This window comes from Bacillus rossius, chromosome 2, assembly GCF_032445375.1.
Source record: "Bacillus rossius redtenbacheri isolate Brsri chromosome 2, Brsri_v3, whole genome shotgun sequence".
Taxonomy (NCBI): domain Eukaryota; kingdom Metazoa; phylum Arthropoda; class Insecta; order Phasmatodea; family Bacillidae; genus Bacillus; species Bacillus rossius.
Window position 1 is genome coordinate 43,509,340 of NC_086331.1, and position 19,614 is coordinate 43,528,953.

Consider the following 19,614-nt stretch of genomic DNA (forward strand, 5'->3'; position numbering starts at 1 on the left):
AATTATCCAGCCCTTCTGTGACCCCAGCTCTCACCACGAAACAAAGTAACATGTAGAAACGAAGTAACACGTGTACGGAAATTATGTCAGAAATCAAATTTGTTTGTTGTTTCTTAACAGAATTTCTGAAATTATCTGCAATCGAACATATTGTGCATTCTAGCTATTCTTAACATTTTAAAACGACTTCTTACCATTGACCCTTTCAACACTTGTACAGTATTTAATTTAATTATGGCCTTTTTACACATATTTCAACTTAAAACACATTATGACAAGAAGTGTCCTATTTCAGCACCTAACTGTTGTAAGAAAATACTCAGAAGGAATCCAAGTGTGTTGGGATAAGCTGGTATGTACCACATTAGTGTGACAGCATATCAATAGCTAAAACCATCTAAAATGGATTAATTTACGTCAATATTAAAAATAAATTATAACTAAGATAAATTGATAGGTTAAAATAATCACTGAAAGCATCTATGCCCAAACCAGAGCTTCGAGAAATGTTATATATCGTCTTCAAAACAATGATACTTTTATGAAACTCTCCCGTCAATTTTAATTTAATTAACCAAAATCTTTTCAAACTTTGTTTTCATTATTCTTATTTTGTTACAATGTCTTTTTTCTTCATTTAAAGACAAAAATTTGTTACCTTCATTAATTAAGGGCACGTTTAATTTATATTTTGATACTTAAGAGTGACCCAGTTGTTATCATTATTAAAATTAATTCTTTTCTGAACTCCGAATTTCACACACACACACACACACACACACACACACACACACACATATATATATATATATATATATATATATATATATATATATATATATATGTATGAAATTCAGAGTTCAGAAAATAATTTATTTTAATAATGATAACAACTGGGTCACTCTTCAGAGTTTCAGAAAAGTATCATTGTTTTGAAGACGATAAATAACATTTCTCGAAGCTCTGGTTTGGGCATAGATGCTTTAAGTGATTAATATATATTTTTATATTATATTAATATAACATTAATTAATAGTTAATATATTAATATAATAGATTAATATATATTTATTGCATCCATTTACAATAAACTGCATTTCATTTAAATGTTTTTTTATCCAATAGTAAAATCAAATGTGCAGTAAACTAAATAGTAAACTTTATGATACAAATGGGAGAATAAATTTGAGCGCGTCTTTCAGTACTCATCCGTCATGTGTAAACATCTAACATCGATAACGAGTAAATTAATGAGTCACGTGTTTTATTTTAAAAATAAACTTATAATACGAAACTCTGACACAAAATTTAACATAGAATTATTTTTAACAATGCTGTGCTTGATAAATAAAATAATAAATCAATTATTCACTTTTCAAATACCAAAATTAAAGGATGTGAAACAAAAACATTCTTTCTACGCCCGCTGCTAGAGTTCGCTGCCTAAATCTCAAACATTGCTTGCCACCATTAAATGCAGATAGCAACTAAGGATGAAAGAAATGGTTATTTTCCAAAACCAGTAATTGCAGTTATAGTTCAGATTGAATAACTGGTTATCTATATGGTTAACTTGAGCATTTATTGGCATGAAGGCCTGTTTTCAATCATTCACTGTTCCAACTGCAAAGAGCGAATGAAAAAATAATTACAGCCTTAAAATATTGGCATAATTTTAACATTGGCATTAAAAATTTCTTTTTCTATTCAAAATAAATGAATATTTTGTCGTGGTTGCAGATTTAATTATAAAAAAATTTATCCAAGCACCTAATTTATTTGCATAGTTAAAAATAAATTTCTAATGACTGAATGATGACACATTTTATATAATTTGATATCGATCTACAACACAGATTTTCTAAAATCAGTGTGTAAATACTTCCTACAAACAAACCTTAAACTTATTGAGGTTATTCAACATTATTATTTAAATAAAACCAAAGGTTTTGCCAGCAAACCGGATTTGAACCACGTTCTTTGACGTTAACAAGCATGCACTCTGCCGTTGTGACACCGAGACTGTTGACATATCGCCAGGAGAATATGTGCTAACATCATTGTAATACCATATATCTTAGGTATTTAAGAATTGAGATTAATTTTTACTGTGCCTATTTTAGTTTACCAAATATATTGCAGGGTAGTTTTTCTATCATAAAGATTCATTTGACACACAAATACGTTTGGTATGTACCCTGATGTTTAAGAAATTGACTATATGGGTCTATGTGGCTGCCTGTGGATCCGCCATTTTTATATCACATTTACGTTCATAGGCTTCTGTTACATTTCACAAAATTACTCCTACCACATGCTGTATACCGTGAGCTAAGATGTTACACACCAAAAATTCTATGTCCAATATTTATGGCGTACTCGAGTTACTATATCTCCCTGTTTTAAAGGGGAAACTTAAGACTCACAAGGCTTCTATTACCATGCCAATTTTTTTTTTCTTTCTGAAAGACACAATTACTATTATTCCGTGTTGTTGTTTAATGTGGCTAACCTCTACGGCATACGCAACAAATTTGTGCAGGGGGAGGGGGAGGAAAATGTAACCCCCCCCCCCCCCCCCCCGAAAACATAGATAAAATATCATTTCCACCAACAAAAGGAACGGATATGAATGCAAACAGGGGAAAAGAATGTTCCCTTCACTAATTATATTTCTGAGACTTGCAAAATTGCATATTTTCGGCAGGTACCTGTGGCATTACTGCATGACTACTGCGTGAAGTCGCCTTTTCTCCAGCTGATGATCAGTGACCTGTTTGCGAGACACCCAAAACATTGAACTCTGGGGACAGTGCCTTATGAAATTGACAATATTAAACGACGGATATTCTCATTCATAGATGTATTTATAAATCATCATCAGATGTGGTTACGCAAAATTTCCGCAATGTTTTGACGATGAGGTAAGAAATGACTATGTACGTGAATGAATGCCGTGTTGACGAAGACAAGCGAGGGCCTCGCACTCACCCGCAGCAGTGGTGTACGGGTAGGTGTCAAAGCCGTTGGGGTACTGGCCAGGGTAGGAGACAGCGGCGGCTAGCGACGCCGCGCTCGGGTACTCGTAGTACTGCGAGTTGGCGGCGGCTGCTGCGGCGGCGGCGGCGGCTACGGCGTGCGATAAGGGCGCTGGCGGCAGCGGCACGATGCCCCCAGGCGTGGCCGCCAGGTAGGGCGACGGGTACACGTAGCCGGGCGGGACACTGCAACACGCCGCGCAACAGAGGCCCAATTATTGACGCTGTCGGAATAATTCCGCTGTCGGAATAATTCCGCTGTCGGAATAATTCCGCTGTTGGAATAATTCCGCTGTCGGAATAATTCCGCTGTCGGAATAATTCCGCTGTCGGAATAATTCCGCTGTCGGAATAATTCCGCTATCTGAATGATCAGCTACTTTTATTCCGCAATAGACAGTTAAATGTCTATTTATAAAGTGGTATAGCAGCTATCGGAATAGACATGGTCGGGTGACGTATATATTCTCTATGGAAGTGTGGCAACGTTGCTTTTAGTTTGGACGTCATTGGTAGAAGGCCAATCACAATTAGGGAAGAACCATTTCTCATGAAAGTGTGTTAATTTTTTCATTATGTTCATCTCTTTTCACTAGCTGATGGTCGTGAAAGTTATGTGTATGAATATATAAGAAATAATTAAAATTCAGTTATAAAGTTACTCTCGAAAAACGGAAAATTCTATATATTGGCCGGAGCTGCACAGGGTTCAGGGTGTGGATTGTGGCTGGGGTCAATGATCGATTTCTCTAACGTCACAGCGGCCGTTTTGGACTCAAAAATTCCTCAAAAATCCTCAAAAATTCCTCAAAATGACACAAAGTTCAAAAAAATTTTCCGTTTTGAGGAAAGAATTCTCGTTTTCGTCCTGAAAAATTCAAAAATTCGGAATTCGAAAAACCTCAAAATACCTTTGCCTTATAAAGAACATAATATAGTCCTAAAAGCATCTTAAAAGTCCTAAGAGCTAGTCGCTCTTAGCCTCTGACATAATCTAGGTTTATGACGTAACCGTTGCACTTTTCGTTACGGGCGCCATCTTGGAAATCTTTATTATCTGATTGTAATGAATTTTTTTAAATTTATAAAAAATTAATTAATCAAATTTTAATAAAATATTACTTTAAAAATGTACTTACATCATGGAGTCCTCGGTTCGAACAAAGTGAGGTCAAAAAATAATTGCGACTGATCCTTCCTCCACGAAAGCCGGCGGCAGACTGACCTCCCACCACATATGTCAATATATATATCAACAGCTAGTATGACGTCAGGCCCGCCATCTTGTTTTCGTCTGCTGGAGGCCACCATATTGTTAACGTCTATTAGAGTGCGCTACAGTAATATTAGTTTGTTTTACCTGCTAGAGTGCAGTAATCATATATTATAACTGAGGCGCCCACCATCTTTAAATTGGGACGCCATCTTGGAAATTCGTAATTATTTAGCTAGAGATTCGGGAAAAATTCCAAAATTTATTAAACAATCTCTCATTAAAATAATTATTGGTGCTATGGATTTCCGACCTTGGTTCGATCTCTAGGCGATGCAAAAAAAATAGGTAAAAATACCACAAAAGTGACAGGATCGAGAAATAAAGCAACAGAAATTCAAATAAAAAATTACAAATACAAACAAGTAAATTACTAGCGTTTCTCTATTTATACAGTTTTCTTAGAAAGCGAAGCGAGTCCTTTGCATGCCTTGCCATGTGTTTTCGAGTGAGTTATACATATCAGTTGATTAACCAGTCATGTATACTCAGTAGCCAGGTTCGTAATAGACGGCCAGGCACATCCAGTCGGTGGTTAGTCACATTCAGCCCAGGGCCAGGCATATATTTGACGGTCAGGCACAAGTAAGTGTCAATATGCGCCCAGTCGATAGCAGTGAATGTCTATTCAACGTCCAGCTACGTCCGTTAGGTGACAAGTCATATCTTATCAGTGGCCAAGCGCATCCAGTAGTTGTTGGCTAGACACCTCCAGTCTGTGGCCAGCAAAGCACATCTAGTAGGTGACAAGTCGTATCCAGTTGGATGTTAAGCCTTTATATTCAGTAGTCAGGCACATAATCGATGCCCAGCTGCTTTCATTCTGTGGTCTACATGACCAGTTATCAGCTAGGCAAATCCAGTCAGCAACAAGGCGTGACCAGTTGGTGGCCTGGCTTGTATTCGGCGGTCAGGCACGTCCAGTAGGTGGTCAAACACAACCAATCAGTAGCCAAAATGTATTTTTCGTCGATACTCGGTGAACATTTTAATGAGTTCACGAAGAAATCAAGCACATAGACCAAGCGTCTTCGAAACACGAGCCCAGGTAATTTTTAAAATAGACGGCCAGGCACAACCAGTCGGTGGTAGTCACATTCAGTCCGTGGCCAGGCACGTATTTGACGGTCGGACACGTTCAGTAGGTGGCAAGACGCGTCCAGTCGGTGGTCAGGCATGTATATTCAGTGATCAGACATGTATTTAGCTTACATCCATATTGCTGGCTAGCACATCCTGTTGGTGGTTAGGCACTACCAGATTGAGGTCAGGTAAACACGTTCAGTTAGTGGTCATACATATCCAGTCGGTGGCCAGGCACATCCAGTAGTTGTTGGCTAGACACCTCTAGTTTTGCTCGTTGGTAGTTCAGCCTTTCTATTTAGTAGACAGACACGTAATCGACGTCCAGGTGCATTCAGTTTGTGGCCAAGCGTCTCCAAAACAAGAGGTGTCATTCACGGATATGCGAACAACATTTTAAACAGGTAATTTTCAAAGTCAGATGTATAGGCTAGACATCTCCGAACCATTAGAACAAACAAGTCCTGAGTACATAATTACCAATTGAAAATCATCGAAAGGAATCACAACCATCGAAAGGAACCACAATCGGAAGCACAATCAACGAAAGGAAGCACAATAGGAAGCACCATCAACGAAAGGAAGCACAATCGGAAGCACCATCAACGAAAGGAAGCACAATCGGAAGCACCATCAACGAAAGGAAGCACAATCGGAAGCACCATCAACGAAAAGGAAGCACAATCAACGAACAGGAAGCACAATCAACGAACAGGAAGCACATTTGGAAGCACCATTTTTAAAAAGGAAGCACATTTGGAAGCATAATCAACAAAAAAGAAGCACATTTGGAAGCACAATCAACAAAAAAGAAGCACATTTGGAAGCACAATCAACAAAAAGGAAGCACAATCAACGAAAAGGAAGCACAATCGGAAGCCCATTTGACAAAGAGGAAGCAAAACTGGAAGCACAATAAACGAAGAGGTAGCAGTTTTACGAGATCTCAGTCTTAGTTAGAAATCAGTTTACAATAAATAAATCATTTTTTAAAATCTAAATTATTGAGTTATTACACACATCAGTTAAACAATTGATTATTGTATGTAGCCAGTTTTCCGCAGTTATTTAATTATGGCCGATACTTCATCTATATGCGAGTAGTTTCCTCTACGAACAGATGCCACCAACAGTCTCAGGCGATCGACTAATATGTTACGATCTTCACATGATATATAATCAATCTCTTCTGTTATCACCATCTTCCTGGAATGTCAGTTCTTAATTTTTTTAAGATCACTATCTTCCCAGTGTTCATCATAAGCTTGATTAGAATTATTTATTTTCCACGATGTTTCCACCATTTCGGTCTCAGGGCTTCATCATAGATTTAGATACTGACAGCTTTAGGTAGTTCTTCACAGTCGTTAGTTTTGTTACCAGTCTCAGAGTCACTGTCAAACCATCGCAGAAGTCAATGTATTTCTTCACCCGGATTACTGTAATAATTCGAAATAGTTGATGTCGAAGCTTCTTCATCTTTTTTACAAAGTACGGAGGATCAACTTGAATTCAGCTTGAATTTATTCTCACTTTTTATTGACGTGACAACGTTTAATAAATCAATGAACGCCAGCTGCTCGTACGAAAAAGTGTCCCGTTACGCACATTGTTCCGTAACGCTGTGTCCCGTTACGCTGTGTTCCGTTACGTTGTCGGCGAGTGAAGTAATAATAGGTTATGTTACAATTGACTAAAAAAATTATGGTGATTGATATAATTGATGATATATATTTGATTGCAGTTTACTTATATGAAAACTTGTTCATAATTATATTTAAACTCTATAGTTAAACGCCAGTTTTTAAAATTAATTACAAGTCGTCTACACATGAATTGTTTTGTCGACTGTTTATAAAGTGAAGTGAAAAGTTAATGTGGTTTTCATTGCTTATTACAACAACAATTTCGGCAATAAAAGTTAATTATTCTTGCATTTTAAAAATCTGATTACTAGTATAATTTCATGTATTTATTCTTTTATTATTAAAATAAAAATTATTTAATTAAAAGTATGCAATCATTTCATCAATGTTTTGTTATGACTTCACGTTAAACTATCGTCCGTAAACTGACTTTACAGACAACCAATTATTTTTATAAATTTTAAAAAATTTTCCGATTTTCTAGCATACAAATTACGGATTTTCAAGATCGTGGCCGTAACGAAAAATGCAACGTTCTAGAATCCAATAAAGCAGACATAACGTAAAGTGTAACGATAACGCCACAGTCATCCAAGATGGCGGGCGTAACGAAACATGCAACATTTCTAGAATCCAAGATGGTGGCTTAACGATATGTGCAACGGTATTTTTATGTAATATTTTATTAAAATATTAGTAGTTAATTTTTTTATAAATTTTAATAATTTTTCATTCAGATAATAAATAAAGATTTTCAAGATGGCGCCCGTAACGAAAAGTGCAACGGTTACGTCATAATCCTAGATGACGTCAGAGGCTTAGAGCGGCTAGCTCACAGGACTTTTAAGCCGCTTTTAGGATTGCGTGTTCTTTCTAAGGCAAAGGTATTTTGAGGTTTTTTCGAATTCCGAATTTTTTTAATTTTTCAGGAGAAAAACGAGAATTATTTCCTCAAAAAGGAAAATGTTTTGGAATTTTGAGTTATTTTGAGTCATTTTTGAGGAATTTTTTAGTCCAAAATGGCCGTCGTGACGTCAGAGAAATCGGTCATTGACTCCATCCACAATCTACACCCTAAACCCTGTGTCAGCTCCGGCGAATATATAGTACTTATGACGTATATGAAAAAAAATGTTTTGAACAGGAAAAAAATTTAGTGTTTAATGCAACAGTCAACTTAATTTCTTTTTGAACCACGTACTACAAAAAAAATGTTTACGAACATGTTTACATATTCATGTCTTTTTTTAGTATTTAAACATTATTATGACTTAAAAAAACCTTTCTTTTAGGCTATAGTTTCTGCTTAATCGTCCCCAACTTATATAAAATATTTGTGAATACTTTGAGATGAAAATAAATTCTATGCAGGGTTTCTTGGCTCAGCAAATCATTTATGAACGTATACATTAAAATTTTTATAATCACTGCAATTCATTACAAAATGATTACTTAAATTAACAATTTCTTGGCAATTATTTAGGGGAGAATTTATGTAATTGTTTGGAGTCGGGGCTTCTTGAAAAAAAATCCATCTATTTATCAAAAAGATCTTACAGCAACTATCTTTTCTGTCATCATTTATTTAGTAATACTTGTGTGGATCTATACTTATGTATGTTGTTTACTACGATGTTTTCTGCATGGCAGGAGTGGACTAGGTTTGCCATAAGGGAGGGGTAAAAAGTATAACCATTATTTTCACAATGAATTTTAAGTGAGCGAAATTCATATATAAATGGACTCATTTCAATTGCAATTCAATCCCGGAATAGATTACCTTTTTTTACGAATAAATGTGCATAGCTTATATAAGCCTGATACTCTAGATCTGATCCAATCAAAAGATTACATATTTTTGCAATATTTAATGTACAAAACGAATTACGTTCTAAAGAAACTATGTAAAAATACTTATCACAAAACACAACAAATACGTATCAAATTTCTACACACCGAAAATATCCATAATTTTCATTTTCAGTAGGTAAAATGTTAAGTAACGAAAAATTGTAGATATAACTTTCGCTACGTAATATTTAATAAACTGAAACTTCCAATCACAAGAACAAATATAATATTCATAGAATTTAATTTGTAGTGCAATCAGCCTACAAGCTATTTCTCGTCACGAATACACAAATTTTAAAGGTCGGTATGGCACTCGTCTTATTGTTATTAAATGCAGTAAATTGGACATATTCTTAAACACATCGCGTATATGTTTATATAAATAATGTTTTTTTCCTGTATTAATAAATAAAATTTAAAACAAATAAACTACGACTCGGTGATAGGCCTTCTTACAGTATCACATTGCGTATTTTTAATTGAATATACATAACATATTATAACGTGGTGAATAAGTTATTATTGATTTTAAATGTAGCTAACCTAACTTAACCAACCATCCACGTGATTTTAAAGTATTTAAAAACCATAACAGAGATTCTATTTTCAACAAATCGAAGTTCTAAAGAACAACAAACACTCAAATCACTATCGGAATTGTGATTCTGTCAGCAAAGGAGGTGGCGGAATAATTCCGACAGCATGTGACGTCATTCCGATACTTAATTATATTAGCGGAATCTGTCGGAATAAAGGCATTTCGCTAGCGGAATTATTCCGAAGGGTTCAAGAATAGAGCCCAGTTGTTCAGAGGCAGAGAGGGAGTGCTGCAGCCCCGAAGTGCCGCGTCTCGTCCGACCTCAGCAAACATCGAGCATATTTTGTCATGGCTGGCCAATCCTCGAAGAAGCACACGATGCATGCAACCCTTTCCTGCATGACAAATCCCAGCATTACTAGACTTGGCGTGGGCCTCAGAGGCACACAGGTCCCTCCCTAGCACGGACCCCTCCTACCAATTAACTTAGTTTTAGTTAGTTTAGGGGAAAAAATCGCTTTCCGTGAGAAAACTAGAGTCCAACTTCGGCAACTATCAGTAATAACCGGGAATATTCGGCCCCGCCGCCATTGTGGATAACCATGACTTTTTTTGACAAAGACCTTGAAAATAATTCGGAAAAAAAATAATACAAAGATTTATTTAAAAAAAGTTATTTTATAAATATTGTATGTTTTATCACCGATATCTAATTTCGCAAAATACGATTAAAATAATAATTCAAAAATAATAAAATTTTAAAATTTTTAAAATAACCCGGAAATTGTTAAAACATATTATAAAAAGGAGTGGCCATTCATCTGTCTTGCTCCATTTCCGTTCAAAGTTTGCTATTTTTAATATCTTTAAATATATATACAATTTCTCATAAAATGTATAAAAATTTCCCGAAACATTTTAATTTAAGATATATTTTCTACTTTAAGTAACATCTGTCTTGACATTTAAAATATTTACTTGAATATTAAATTAAAATTAAATTTGAAATTTCAAAATTAAAAATAAAATAAATAAATTCAAACTCCCTGTCAATTCTTTGAACTACAACCACCTTGGATTTATATATAATTATATAAAACCAATCTAAAATATATATTTGTATAAAAGTTGTGTTTAAAATTGTCTTTTATAAATTGAAATAAAATAGAGAACTGTATTCTCAAACTATGGGTTCTCGATTCATACTTGCCTTCCTTCCTTCATGTCTTCCGTTCAAGGTTGTCATCGTGTTATTCATTGCTATATGTGGGTTTATGCCATTTCTGTTGGTCTGATTCTAGAAATATTATACTTCTTATACCATCACTTGTTAAAGTCAGCACACAACAACAAAGAAAATTACTTCCAAAGAATTAGAGCGATGGACCAGCAACCATGCCTAAACACAATAACTCTCTCTCTCTCTCCTTTATTTTATCATATTCGATCGACTTTCATAATTAGTTTTTTTAAATAATATTTTAATTTATTACGGCACAAAACAAACGTTTATCCAAATTAATTAGTAATTGGGAGCACAAACATTTAGTCACTACAGGCCTTTAGAATTTTTGCAACAAAAACCATAATTTCCGTTTCCCCTGGAAAATAAGAGAAGCGTGCGGCAATATTTTCAAATATTAAATATTGTTTAAAACATTATGAAAAATTAGTTTTCTTTAACTAAAAAAGAGTCGGTAAGAAGAAGTAAGCATTAACTCTAGAATCATAAATAACACAATGTTCACACCTTTGCAATGAGAATGCATGCCTAAAGCCCCTAGTTTTACTGTTCGATTAAAAATGATAGTATCACTCTATAACTATACATCAGCGTGCCAGCCACAAAGGCGAAGATGCGATTTGTGAAAGTGTGTTTATCGACATCACTCGATTCACCCGATGCTTTGTCACAAGTACTACCACATAAGGGGGTCTATACCTTTCCAGTACACTATTTTATAATTACGTTGAACACTGTTATAATTGTAGACTTTTTGTGAACCTGAATGTAAACAAAATAATACAAATATATATACACACACATTTGGTTTAATTTCAAGTACTCAAAAACACTGCAAGTTTACCTTTGCTTCAAGTAAATATAAAATCATGAGATTGTATATTGCAACACTAACCACATACACTAACACCAACCGGCCACATAAAGTCACGTGTACTCAGCAAATCCAAATAAAGTAACGCTTTTTGGACATTCTTGATATGCAGTAGGCCTATAAATGGTATACAGCCGACAATGTCAGTATAATTTTTGTCTCCTTGTGTCTCCGAACCACAAAGATAACAGTGTGAAACGTGATTTTACCGGGTGTTCAGACTAATACGGATATACACAATATTTCCGCAACAATGTATGATACCATATTGACGTTTAGCTAAATTGTATTGCTTAAAAAGTCCGATAATTTTGCTACATGAGTATGTAAATATAGTATGTATGGGGTCACTGGTGGTAGGTGGGAGAGCCAGGGAGGCCATAGTGGATTATGAAATTACGGCAGCCATATTGGATGACCTTGACCTTTGACCCCAGCGGCCATTTTGGATTACGTCACTTCTGGCGACAAGCGTGAATCCCGCCATTTGTTTTTCTAGAACATTCTGCCATTTTGTTTTCTAAAACGATCCGCCATTTTGAATTATGATGTCATATCTGCCATTTTGAAAACCCTCAATTATTTATTTAGAAAATTAGAAAAAAATTAAAAATTAAATAAAAAATTATCAATATTTCTCAATAAAATGCGCGATGATACCATCATGGAGCACCCCACTCATGTGCATTGTAATTATCGTTACGATGACATCATGGAACGCCCCGTTCCTGTGCGTGGCAACGTTTATGTCCACCATATTAGAAATTAATTTAATATCGAAAAAATATACCATTATAGTCTGCTAAAGGCAGCCATCTTGTTAAGTGAAGAACACCATCTTGATTTCATGTGATGGATGTCATCATCGAGTGTCAGTTTCTAAATTACATCAATGTATGTAAGGTCAAGTTTCTATACTCTACCAGTGGTTTTATGAACCTTACAGACCATAAAAATAAAAATACATAATCATTTTCATAAACATTAATACATTTAAACTCAGATATTATATATCAAATTAACTGTCTCATTGTTGCGGATGCGATGACTAGTTTTAATTTTAAGTAATGATAATTTAAAAACAATTAGTAAATTTAATTTATTTACTCGAACTTACACCGTTCAGGACCAGAAATTTTTCAGAGTCCTCACTCACAAGTAATAATCTTTTCTTAGCATGACAATGTTTGTGTATTCGTATTTAAAATCTGCATGGAAGCAGATCTTTTAATGTTTGCATATAATTACATCATCCTTTTCTGATACCATTTTTAAAAATGATTACATTGAGGAATGAGGTATTATATTAAAATAATAAGCAGTATGTAGGTAAAATCATATTTATTGAAATAAAGCCTGGCTTTTCACAACATAAAATCCCCCCCAAAAAAATATACACATCAAATGAAGATATACAACCAAAACTGAAACGATACAACAAAAATGGAAACTATACAACAAAAACTGAAATTATACATACAAAAACCTGAAACTATATGCAAATTAAAACTATTTACAAAAACAATATTTACAAATCATTTTCGACATATCTGTGGGGGACCATGCGGATATCATCCTCACAGATTAGACACGTATCGACCTCTCATGTTATGGCCAGCTTATTCGTGCTCTCACATGCTGCCTCGAGCGAATGCCCCTAATTGCGACCCTTCTTGTGCGGTGGTCCTGCAGGCCATCCAGTTAGTCATTTAAATTAATACGGTTTTTGAATATGCAGCTCTGGATCCCCTTAGCCTTCTTCTCAACTTTACCACCACACTTGTAGGCATATAGTTTAGCTCGCAAACAGACAAACAAACTCATCACTTCCCCCCGCACTCGTACTTAAACTTTCCAACGACTTTCTTGTTGAAAGGGTAGAAGCAGGGGTAGTCAGAAGGGTAGCAGCTGGTGTCAAACTTCGCCATTAATGTAGCATCGGCTTTGAAGACTGTGTAAAAGTCAGCTATCTGGAACTCATAAACAATGTCTATGTAGGCTAGATAAAAGTTTTCCTGGTATCGAGGTTTCATGGTGTCATACATGAGTGTTTTTGAAAGATCAAGTACTGTAAGTCATGCATATATAGGCTTATAAAAATGATGGTTTCGTGGTTCAAGTGGACAAGAGTCAAATTCGGTTCATACATTGTGCGGTCCTTGAAGGACGGGTGACACACCCGTTTCTTGAACCTCTTCTCAGTGTACACCAACTCCATTTTGAGCCTCTGTCTCTTGTTCAATATAAATTTTCCGAAGGTAGAGTTCAGAGCTAACTTAAATAACTCCTTTTCAAACTCGTTGGCTACAGACTGACACTTAGCAGGGTTGAGCTTAATATACGGGTCCAACCACGCCAAATGATGAAACTAAAGGACTCGATGTGTTTTTGTCACACTCAACCCATGAGGTATAGCCTGCCGAAGTTTTATTTATAATAGGCAATGTAGTGTTCTTTATTTTCTAGTGTTTTCATTAATTTTGATTGTTTGGAACTGGGCGGACACTGATTTATGGGGAGAAAGGGCAGGTCTTTGTGAATTTCATTGAGCTTGCGAGGGTAGTCCACATCACACTCTATAATGTAGCCTGTAGTAGAATTGTCTGGAACAGACATTACATCAATATCTAAATCAGGCCATTTGGAATGACGAGTAGGAAGCAGTAGCGACATGGCCCACCCATACAAATTATTTGAATCTATGTACTCCAGAAATGTGGATAGCTTGGCTGCATTGTATGTCTTGGGTATGTATGTGTTGTTTGCCACAAAATTGCACTTACTGCTTTGTGCTACACCATCACGAATACCTGTTTCCACAAACATATACATGCCATAATCAGTCAGAAGCTCTAGTTTTACACCTGTGATATAAAGCAACGTGTCGAAAGCGAACCCAGGACAAGAAATATAGTGAGAGTGCTCTAGACTGTACATTTCCAAGCACAGACTGCGAGAATTCTCAAATACATATGCCAGAATCAGGACATCTGTCTTTAGGTACAAGTCAGCATAATCTCCCAAAGTAGTACACTGAAACATGTCCCAGGCTTTGTGTACGTGAGCATAATCTGCCTCTGAAATCCCAGAATCAGTCAGAATATAGTAGAAATCATTAATGGATGGAAGAATAGCTTCATCTAATCGCGCAAAAGAATCGACAAAATTGTATGAGAAGACCTCCTTGTGGGTAAAAATTTCCAACTCATCAGGTGTGAAAAACTCAGCAGTACTTATAAATTTGTCTACAGGCAAAAACTCCGCAAGAGAAGTAAGACCCCAACTCATGAAGCATAACATACCAACACACTGAATACTGAACTTATCGCAAGACATCTTGGAAAAACGTTATCAGCTTTTCCTCTGAATTAAGAATTATGAAAATTTCTTTACTGTCGTACCCAAGTTCCCTGACAATGAAGTTCTGGTCATATGCCAGGTTGTGGAAGAACACAATCAAATTCTTCGGTGTACGCCTGAGTAAGAAGGTTAAAGTCATTACAAGCAGGCCCCAGATATCCGCCGGTAAAGTGATTGTGATCACGAACTTCCTCTGTACTCCCTCCAAACTTTCTGCCGCAGCAGCAACACTTTAATGCTTGCAGAAAAGCAGTGTTCTGTCCATGTTTGAGCGGAGTCATCGGAACAGATTTAGAAGATATTTTGGTAAATCTTTACCAATCTCTACAATGCAGGAAATAAATCTGTCCTTTGCGTCACAACCTCGATACACTCCAGGATCTGATGGAAGTGAAGAAGTGATGTTTGCTGGAATTATGGAGTTATCGGCTTTCACATAAATACAGTAGCTTTATGCTTAATGTTTTTGGTACTACAATGTGTATTCTTCATCAGGATTTCGTTGGAACGTACGGATTTTTTTCAAGAAAAGCCTTAAAATCACAATACACAATGACAGGCATCTTATTAGCATGGTGGAAATTTTTAAACTATTGTATAGGCAGCTGATGATTTTCATCGAGTTGTGGCATCTCCTTTTGAACAGCAGTATGTTGTTTGCAGAGCTCATTGTGTTTTTTCAAACACTGAAGACCCGTGAGCCCTCCAACCCTTTCCTGATCATCGTAACGCTTGAAGCATCTTTTGCATACATGAATAGCCTCTGTGTAGTAAGTTCGCACCAAGGCGGAAAAGTTGGTAATGAAAGTATAGTGGGACGAATTGTTATTGACCAAGAGCAGAAGATCGTAATGGGGTTCTTTTTTTCTGGAGCGACTCGTGCCGGTACAACGTTCTTGTTCTCATCGATACTGAAGACATTTATGGAGATGCCAGGATCCTGCTTCTCGAACAGAGGTATTTGTCAGATTGGGGTAGGAAACTCGATGTTTTCAAAGTTGAACTCCCCCTCCAGCTCATGGTAGCACTGGTAGACATGTTCAGGATGCTCGCCCTCCACATACTTGGCCAGAATAGACAACTTAAAACACATGTGGTCTTCAAGGTTTTGCAGATTAATCACTGCATATTTATCTTTGATGCAGGTAGGTAGTTCAATGTAGGAACTGGCACAAAGTGGATCAAGCGTGTTTATTCTAAGTTGCATATGCTTGACAATGGACAAAGTATATCCGGAGCTCTTCCCCATATAGTCTTCCTCCTCTTTACATACCTTAAAGATGGATTCAGTAACTGCATCCTCCACCTCAATAACTGTTTAGAGGCATGATTTTGAAAGCCCTCTTGTCATCACTGACATCCACCGGCTTTTCATAATCACACTAGTACAATACTGAACACAGTACAATATTGAACTTGAGTGGACCATTCTCTTCTATCTCCTCTACAAGTTGGCTTATTAATTTAGCCTTGATGGTGTCCAAGTATATGCTAATATCTTTGGTAGAACTGGTATTGTTTTCTGTCACATACGTTTTCAAGTTGCCACGAAACCCCACTTAGGAAATAATGAAGCCGTGTGTATTGGCCAAACCTGCTCCGGCCTCCACATTTGATCGGCTGGTGCTTGGTTTAGGTATAACTGCTGGCTTAAGTGCTACCATCATCTGCTTTTTTATCGGAGGCGGAATAGGTCCCTTGCACACTTTTATATATGCTTTCAAATTATCTGCTCTGGAGAACATTTGAGTGGAGTTTTGGTAAGAATGCACTTTGTGGTTAGGATTGAGACCACAAACTGTCTTCTCATGTAGTCTGGCAACATCAGCACGAGCGAAGGTCTTGTAGCAAAGGCTACACCTGGTGCCTGAAGTCGTAGGCACAGCACTAGTACATGTTGATAGATGCTGCTGCATTTTATCACTACGTGCAACTATTTTGCCACACAAATGGGACTGCGGGAGGTCGCGCTGCTGGTTGACATCACACTGACATTCGTGCTGGTAGCGGTTGTGGCCCAGCGAAAACATGGCAGGACAGAAACAGCATTTCTGCATGACGGATGCCATCACAGCAATCTGTAGTCCAATCTCAACGTACGGAACACACTAAGGAAGCTCGACGCATGGAGAACTATTGCAAAAGAGTTAACATAATCAATGTAGCTAGCTGTTACATGAAAATGTACATAACTTCTAAACAATACATTCACACAAAAAGCTTCAAACTACAAAGTCAATAAACTAATTCTCAAGCTAGCACAACCTATTTGAAACTAACCTTACATAAAATATTAGCAATTTTAAATATTAAAAGACCACACAAAAATTTTCGCTAGTCGAAAAAATATTCAAAGTGAACTAAAAATGTGAAAATTTTTATTACATAACCTAAAACATACTCAGCCCTAAAATCACTAAAATGTTAGAATATTTAAAGTATTGTATATTAAAAATGCTAGCAAAAGTTAAATTATTGATAACTGAAAATTTACACAAAAGTTTAAGCTTAAGTCAAATTCCTGGTAACCTACAGCAAAGAAGCTAGCTGAGACACATTCGAAGTTAATGAAACATGTACCATACCTCAGACAATTACGAAGTGGTACTGTAGAAGGCGATGTAGCGTTGTTGGTAGAAATCTTGGTACCATCCACTCGATTGTTAATAAACATAAATTCATATTTTCCGGATTTTCTTCAGTTGCTAGTACGGCATTATTCCTTGTTTTTGCAAGAGAAAATATCAGTTCTTGTGTCGAATTGATTATGATATGTTTGTAGGTCTGCAAATCCTAGGATTGTAGCTAGTTATATGCAAATTAAAAATTTACCACCTTCATACACAGATACATTAAATTGTCTTCGATTAACCAACCTGCCATCTTTGCTAAGGGTAATTCATTCCTCGTAAGAGTTAAATAATTGTCATCGTACATGTAATTCCGGGATCTCTGACAGTGTCCAGTTAAATTCCATTTAAGTCATAAGATTTTCGTGAAAATAAGTGTAGGATACCATTTTGAATAATTTATGTAGTTATCGGGTGTTGGCCATTATTCTTTAATCATATACCTCTTATTCGTATGAAAGACTGGCTTGGAAAAGTATAAACGTCTTCATACTGAATAGTTATAATACCTTCGGAAGATTGTAAATAGGGTCCTGAAATATAAGGGATGTAGCTGTGTAACTACGACTTTGTGATTGAATCATCAAAGCTAACTCCCTCATTAAGATTGAGAATTTCGGACTCCATACTTGCTTACTGTATATCCTTGACTGCGTAAAAATGACTGATAAGTAGTTGATAATCTTCTAACCTTCTTTCGCAAACTAACTTACGTTAAAATTAATTCCCACCTTTCTTCAAGTGCAGTCTCAAAATAATTTCTTATGCTCTAAAATTAAATAGCATCCCAATTTGATCTACGAATCAAACTGTCATTTCACTGACTGACTTAACTATCACAGAAATTAGTTTGCTCTTTTTGATATTTCAATCAAACAATAACTTGGAGAAACATTTATTCCAAACTCACGTAAGTTTGTAGTCGGTTTACCATTTAAAAATGAAGATTATACCAAATTACAATTTACACGAACTACGTTTATCAGTAAAATATTGATCGAATTAATCGAATCGTGAACTTTTCCCGACTCACATATTCTAGGCTCGAAGCCGAATAGCGCCTTTAAAATCTTTATCACATATGCTAACTAAAAATATTTTCATGATATTTATAGTCCTTGTAAGAATTATTGTTTTATCTGGTTGTAAAATTTTCTTTAAATAATCTTAAATATCACCAATTTCGTAACATCAAGTTGGTATTTTTATATCTTTGAAGTAGTCATCGCCAGGCTCTTTGTATCTGAAAACATTACCTATTCGTTTGATCTATATTAGTCGCAGAATTAAAAGTTTGTAACACAGTAAGCACAACTGACCAATTTCCTCTTAACTGTACTGGTGGAAAAAATATATATAACTTAATTCGCTGCTCGCGCATATATAAGGATCTTAAGACTCTTTTAGGACTTTAAACATAGATTATTAGATAAGTATTTTTTTTACCTAACAAAAAATATTTATAACAGTCAAGGATTAAAGGGGGAAAGGAATCCATCAATTATTTCAGTAAATTATTGAGTGATTTTTTGATGAATTCTAACTTTTTCCTGAATTTCTAAATTAATTGTTTCGAATTTTCAAGATGACGGTCACTTCTGCTTATAGGAGGCTGCTTTAATTGATTTTATTATTTTTTACATATTTTTTTTGCATCGCCCAGGGATCAAACCAACAACAGAAACTGATAGAATGAATTGGTACATTAATTACAAATTTATTTAATGACTTTTGGAATTTTTCCCGAATTTATAGCTAAATAATTACAAATTTCCAAGATGACAAGCAATTATCAAGATTGTAAGTGCCATAGTAATAATAAATTATTACTGCACTCTAGAGGGTGAAAATTAAAATAACACGATATTAACGCACTCTAGAACATGGCATGAGTACTACATGACACTAGCGCTCCTTGTATCGATTACTGAAAACAAGATGGCGACAGTGCTCTCCAACAGAAGTCATGTGCGTTAACTAGCGCTCCTCGTAACAAGTATTATAATAAATATGGCGGCTCGGTTTCGAACAGACAATACTATTATTCCTTCAAATTAAAAAAAAATACAAGTCCAAAT

General features: G+C 35.7%; 1 protein-coding gene across 1 annotated transcript in view; it reads right to left on the minus strand.

The window, feature by feature from the left end:
• The window catches only part of LOC134529256 (RNA-binding protein 24-like), a 576,520-nt gene that overhangs the window by 14,090 nt on the left and 542,816 nt on the right, over positions 1–19,614 (minus strand). Inside the window, exon 4 of the mRNA XM_063363156.1 lies at positions 2,992–3,224. Coding sequence (XP_063219226.1) covers positions 2,992–3,224 — 233 coding nt within the window. The remainder of the gene's footprint in view (positions 1–2,991; positions 3,225–19,614) is intronic.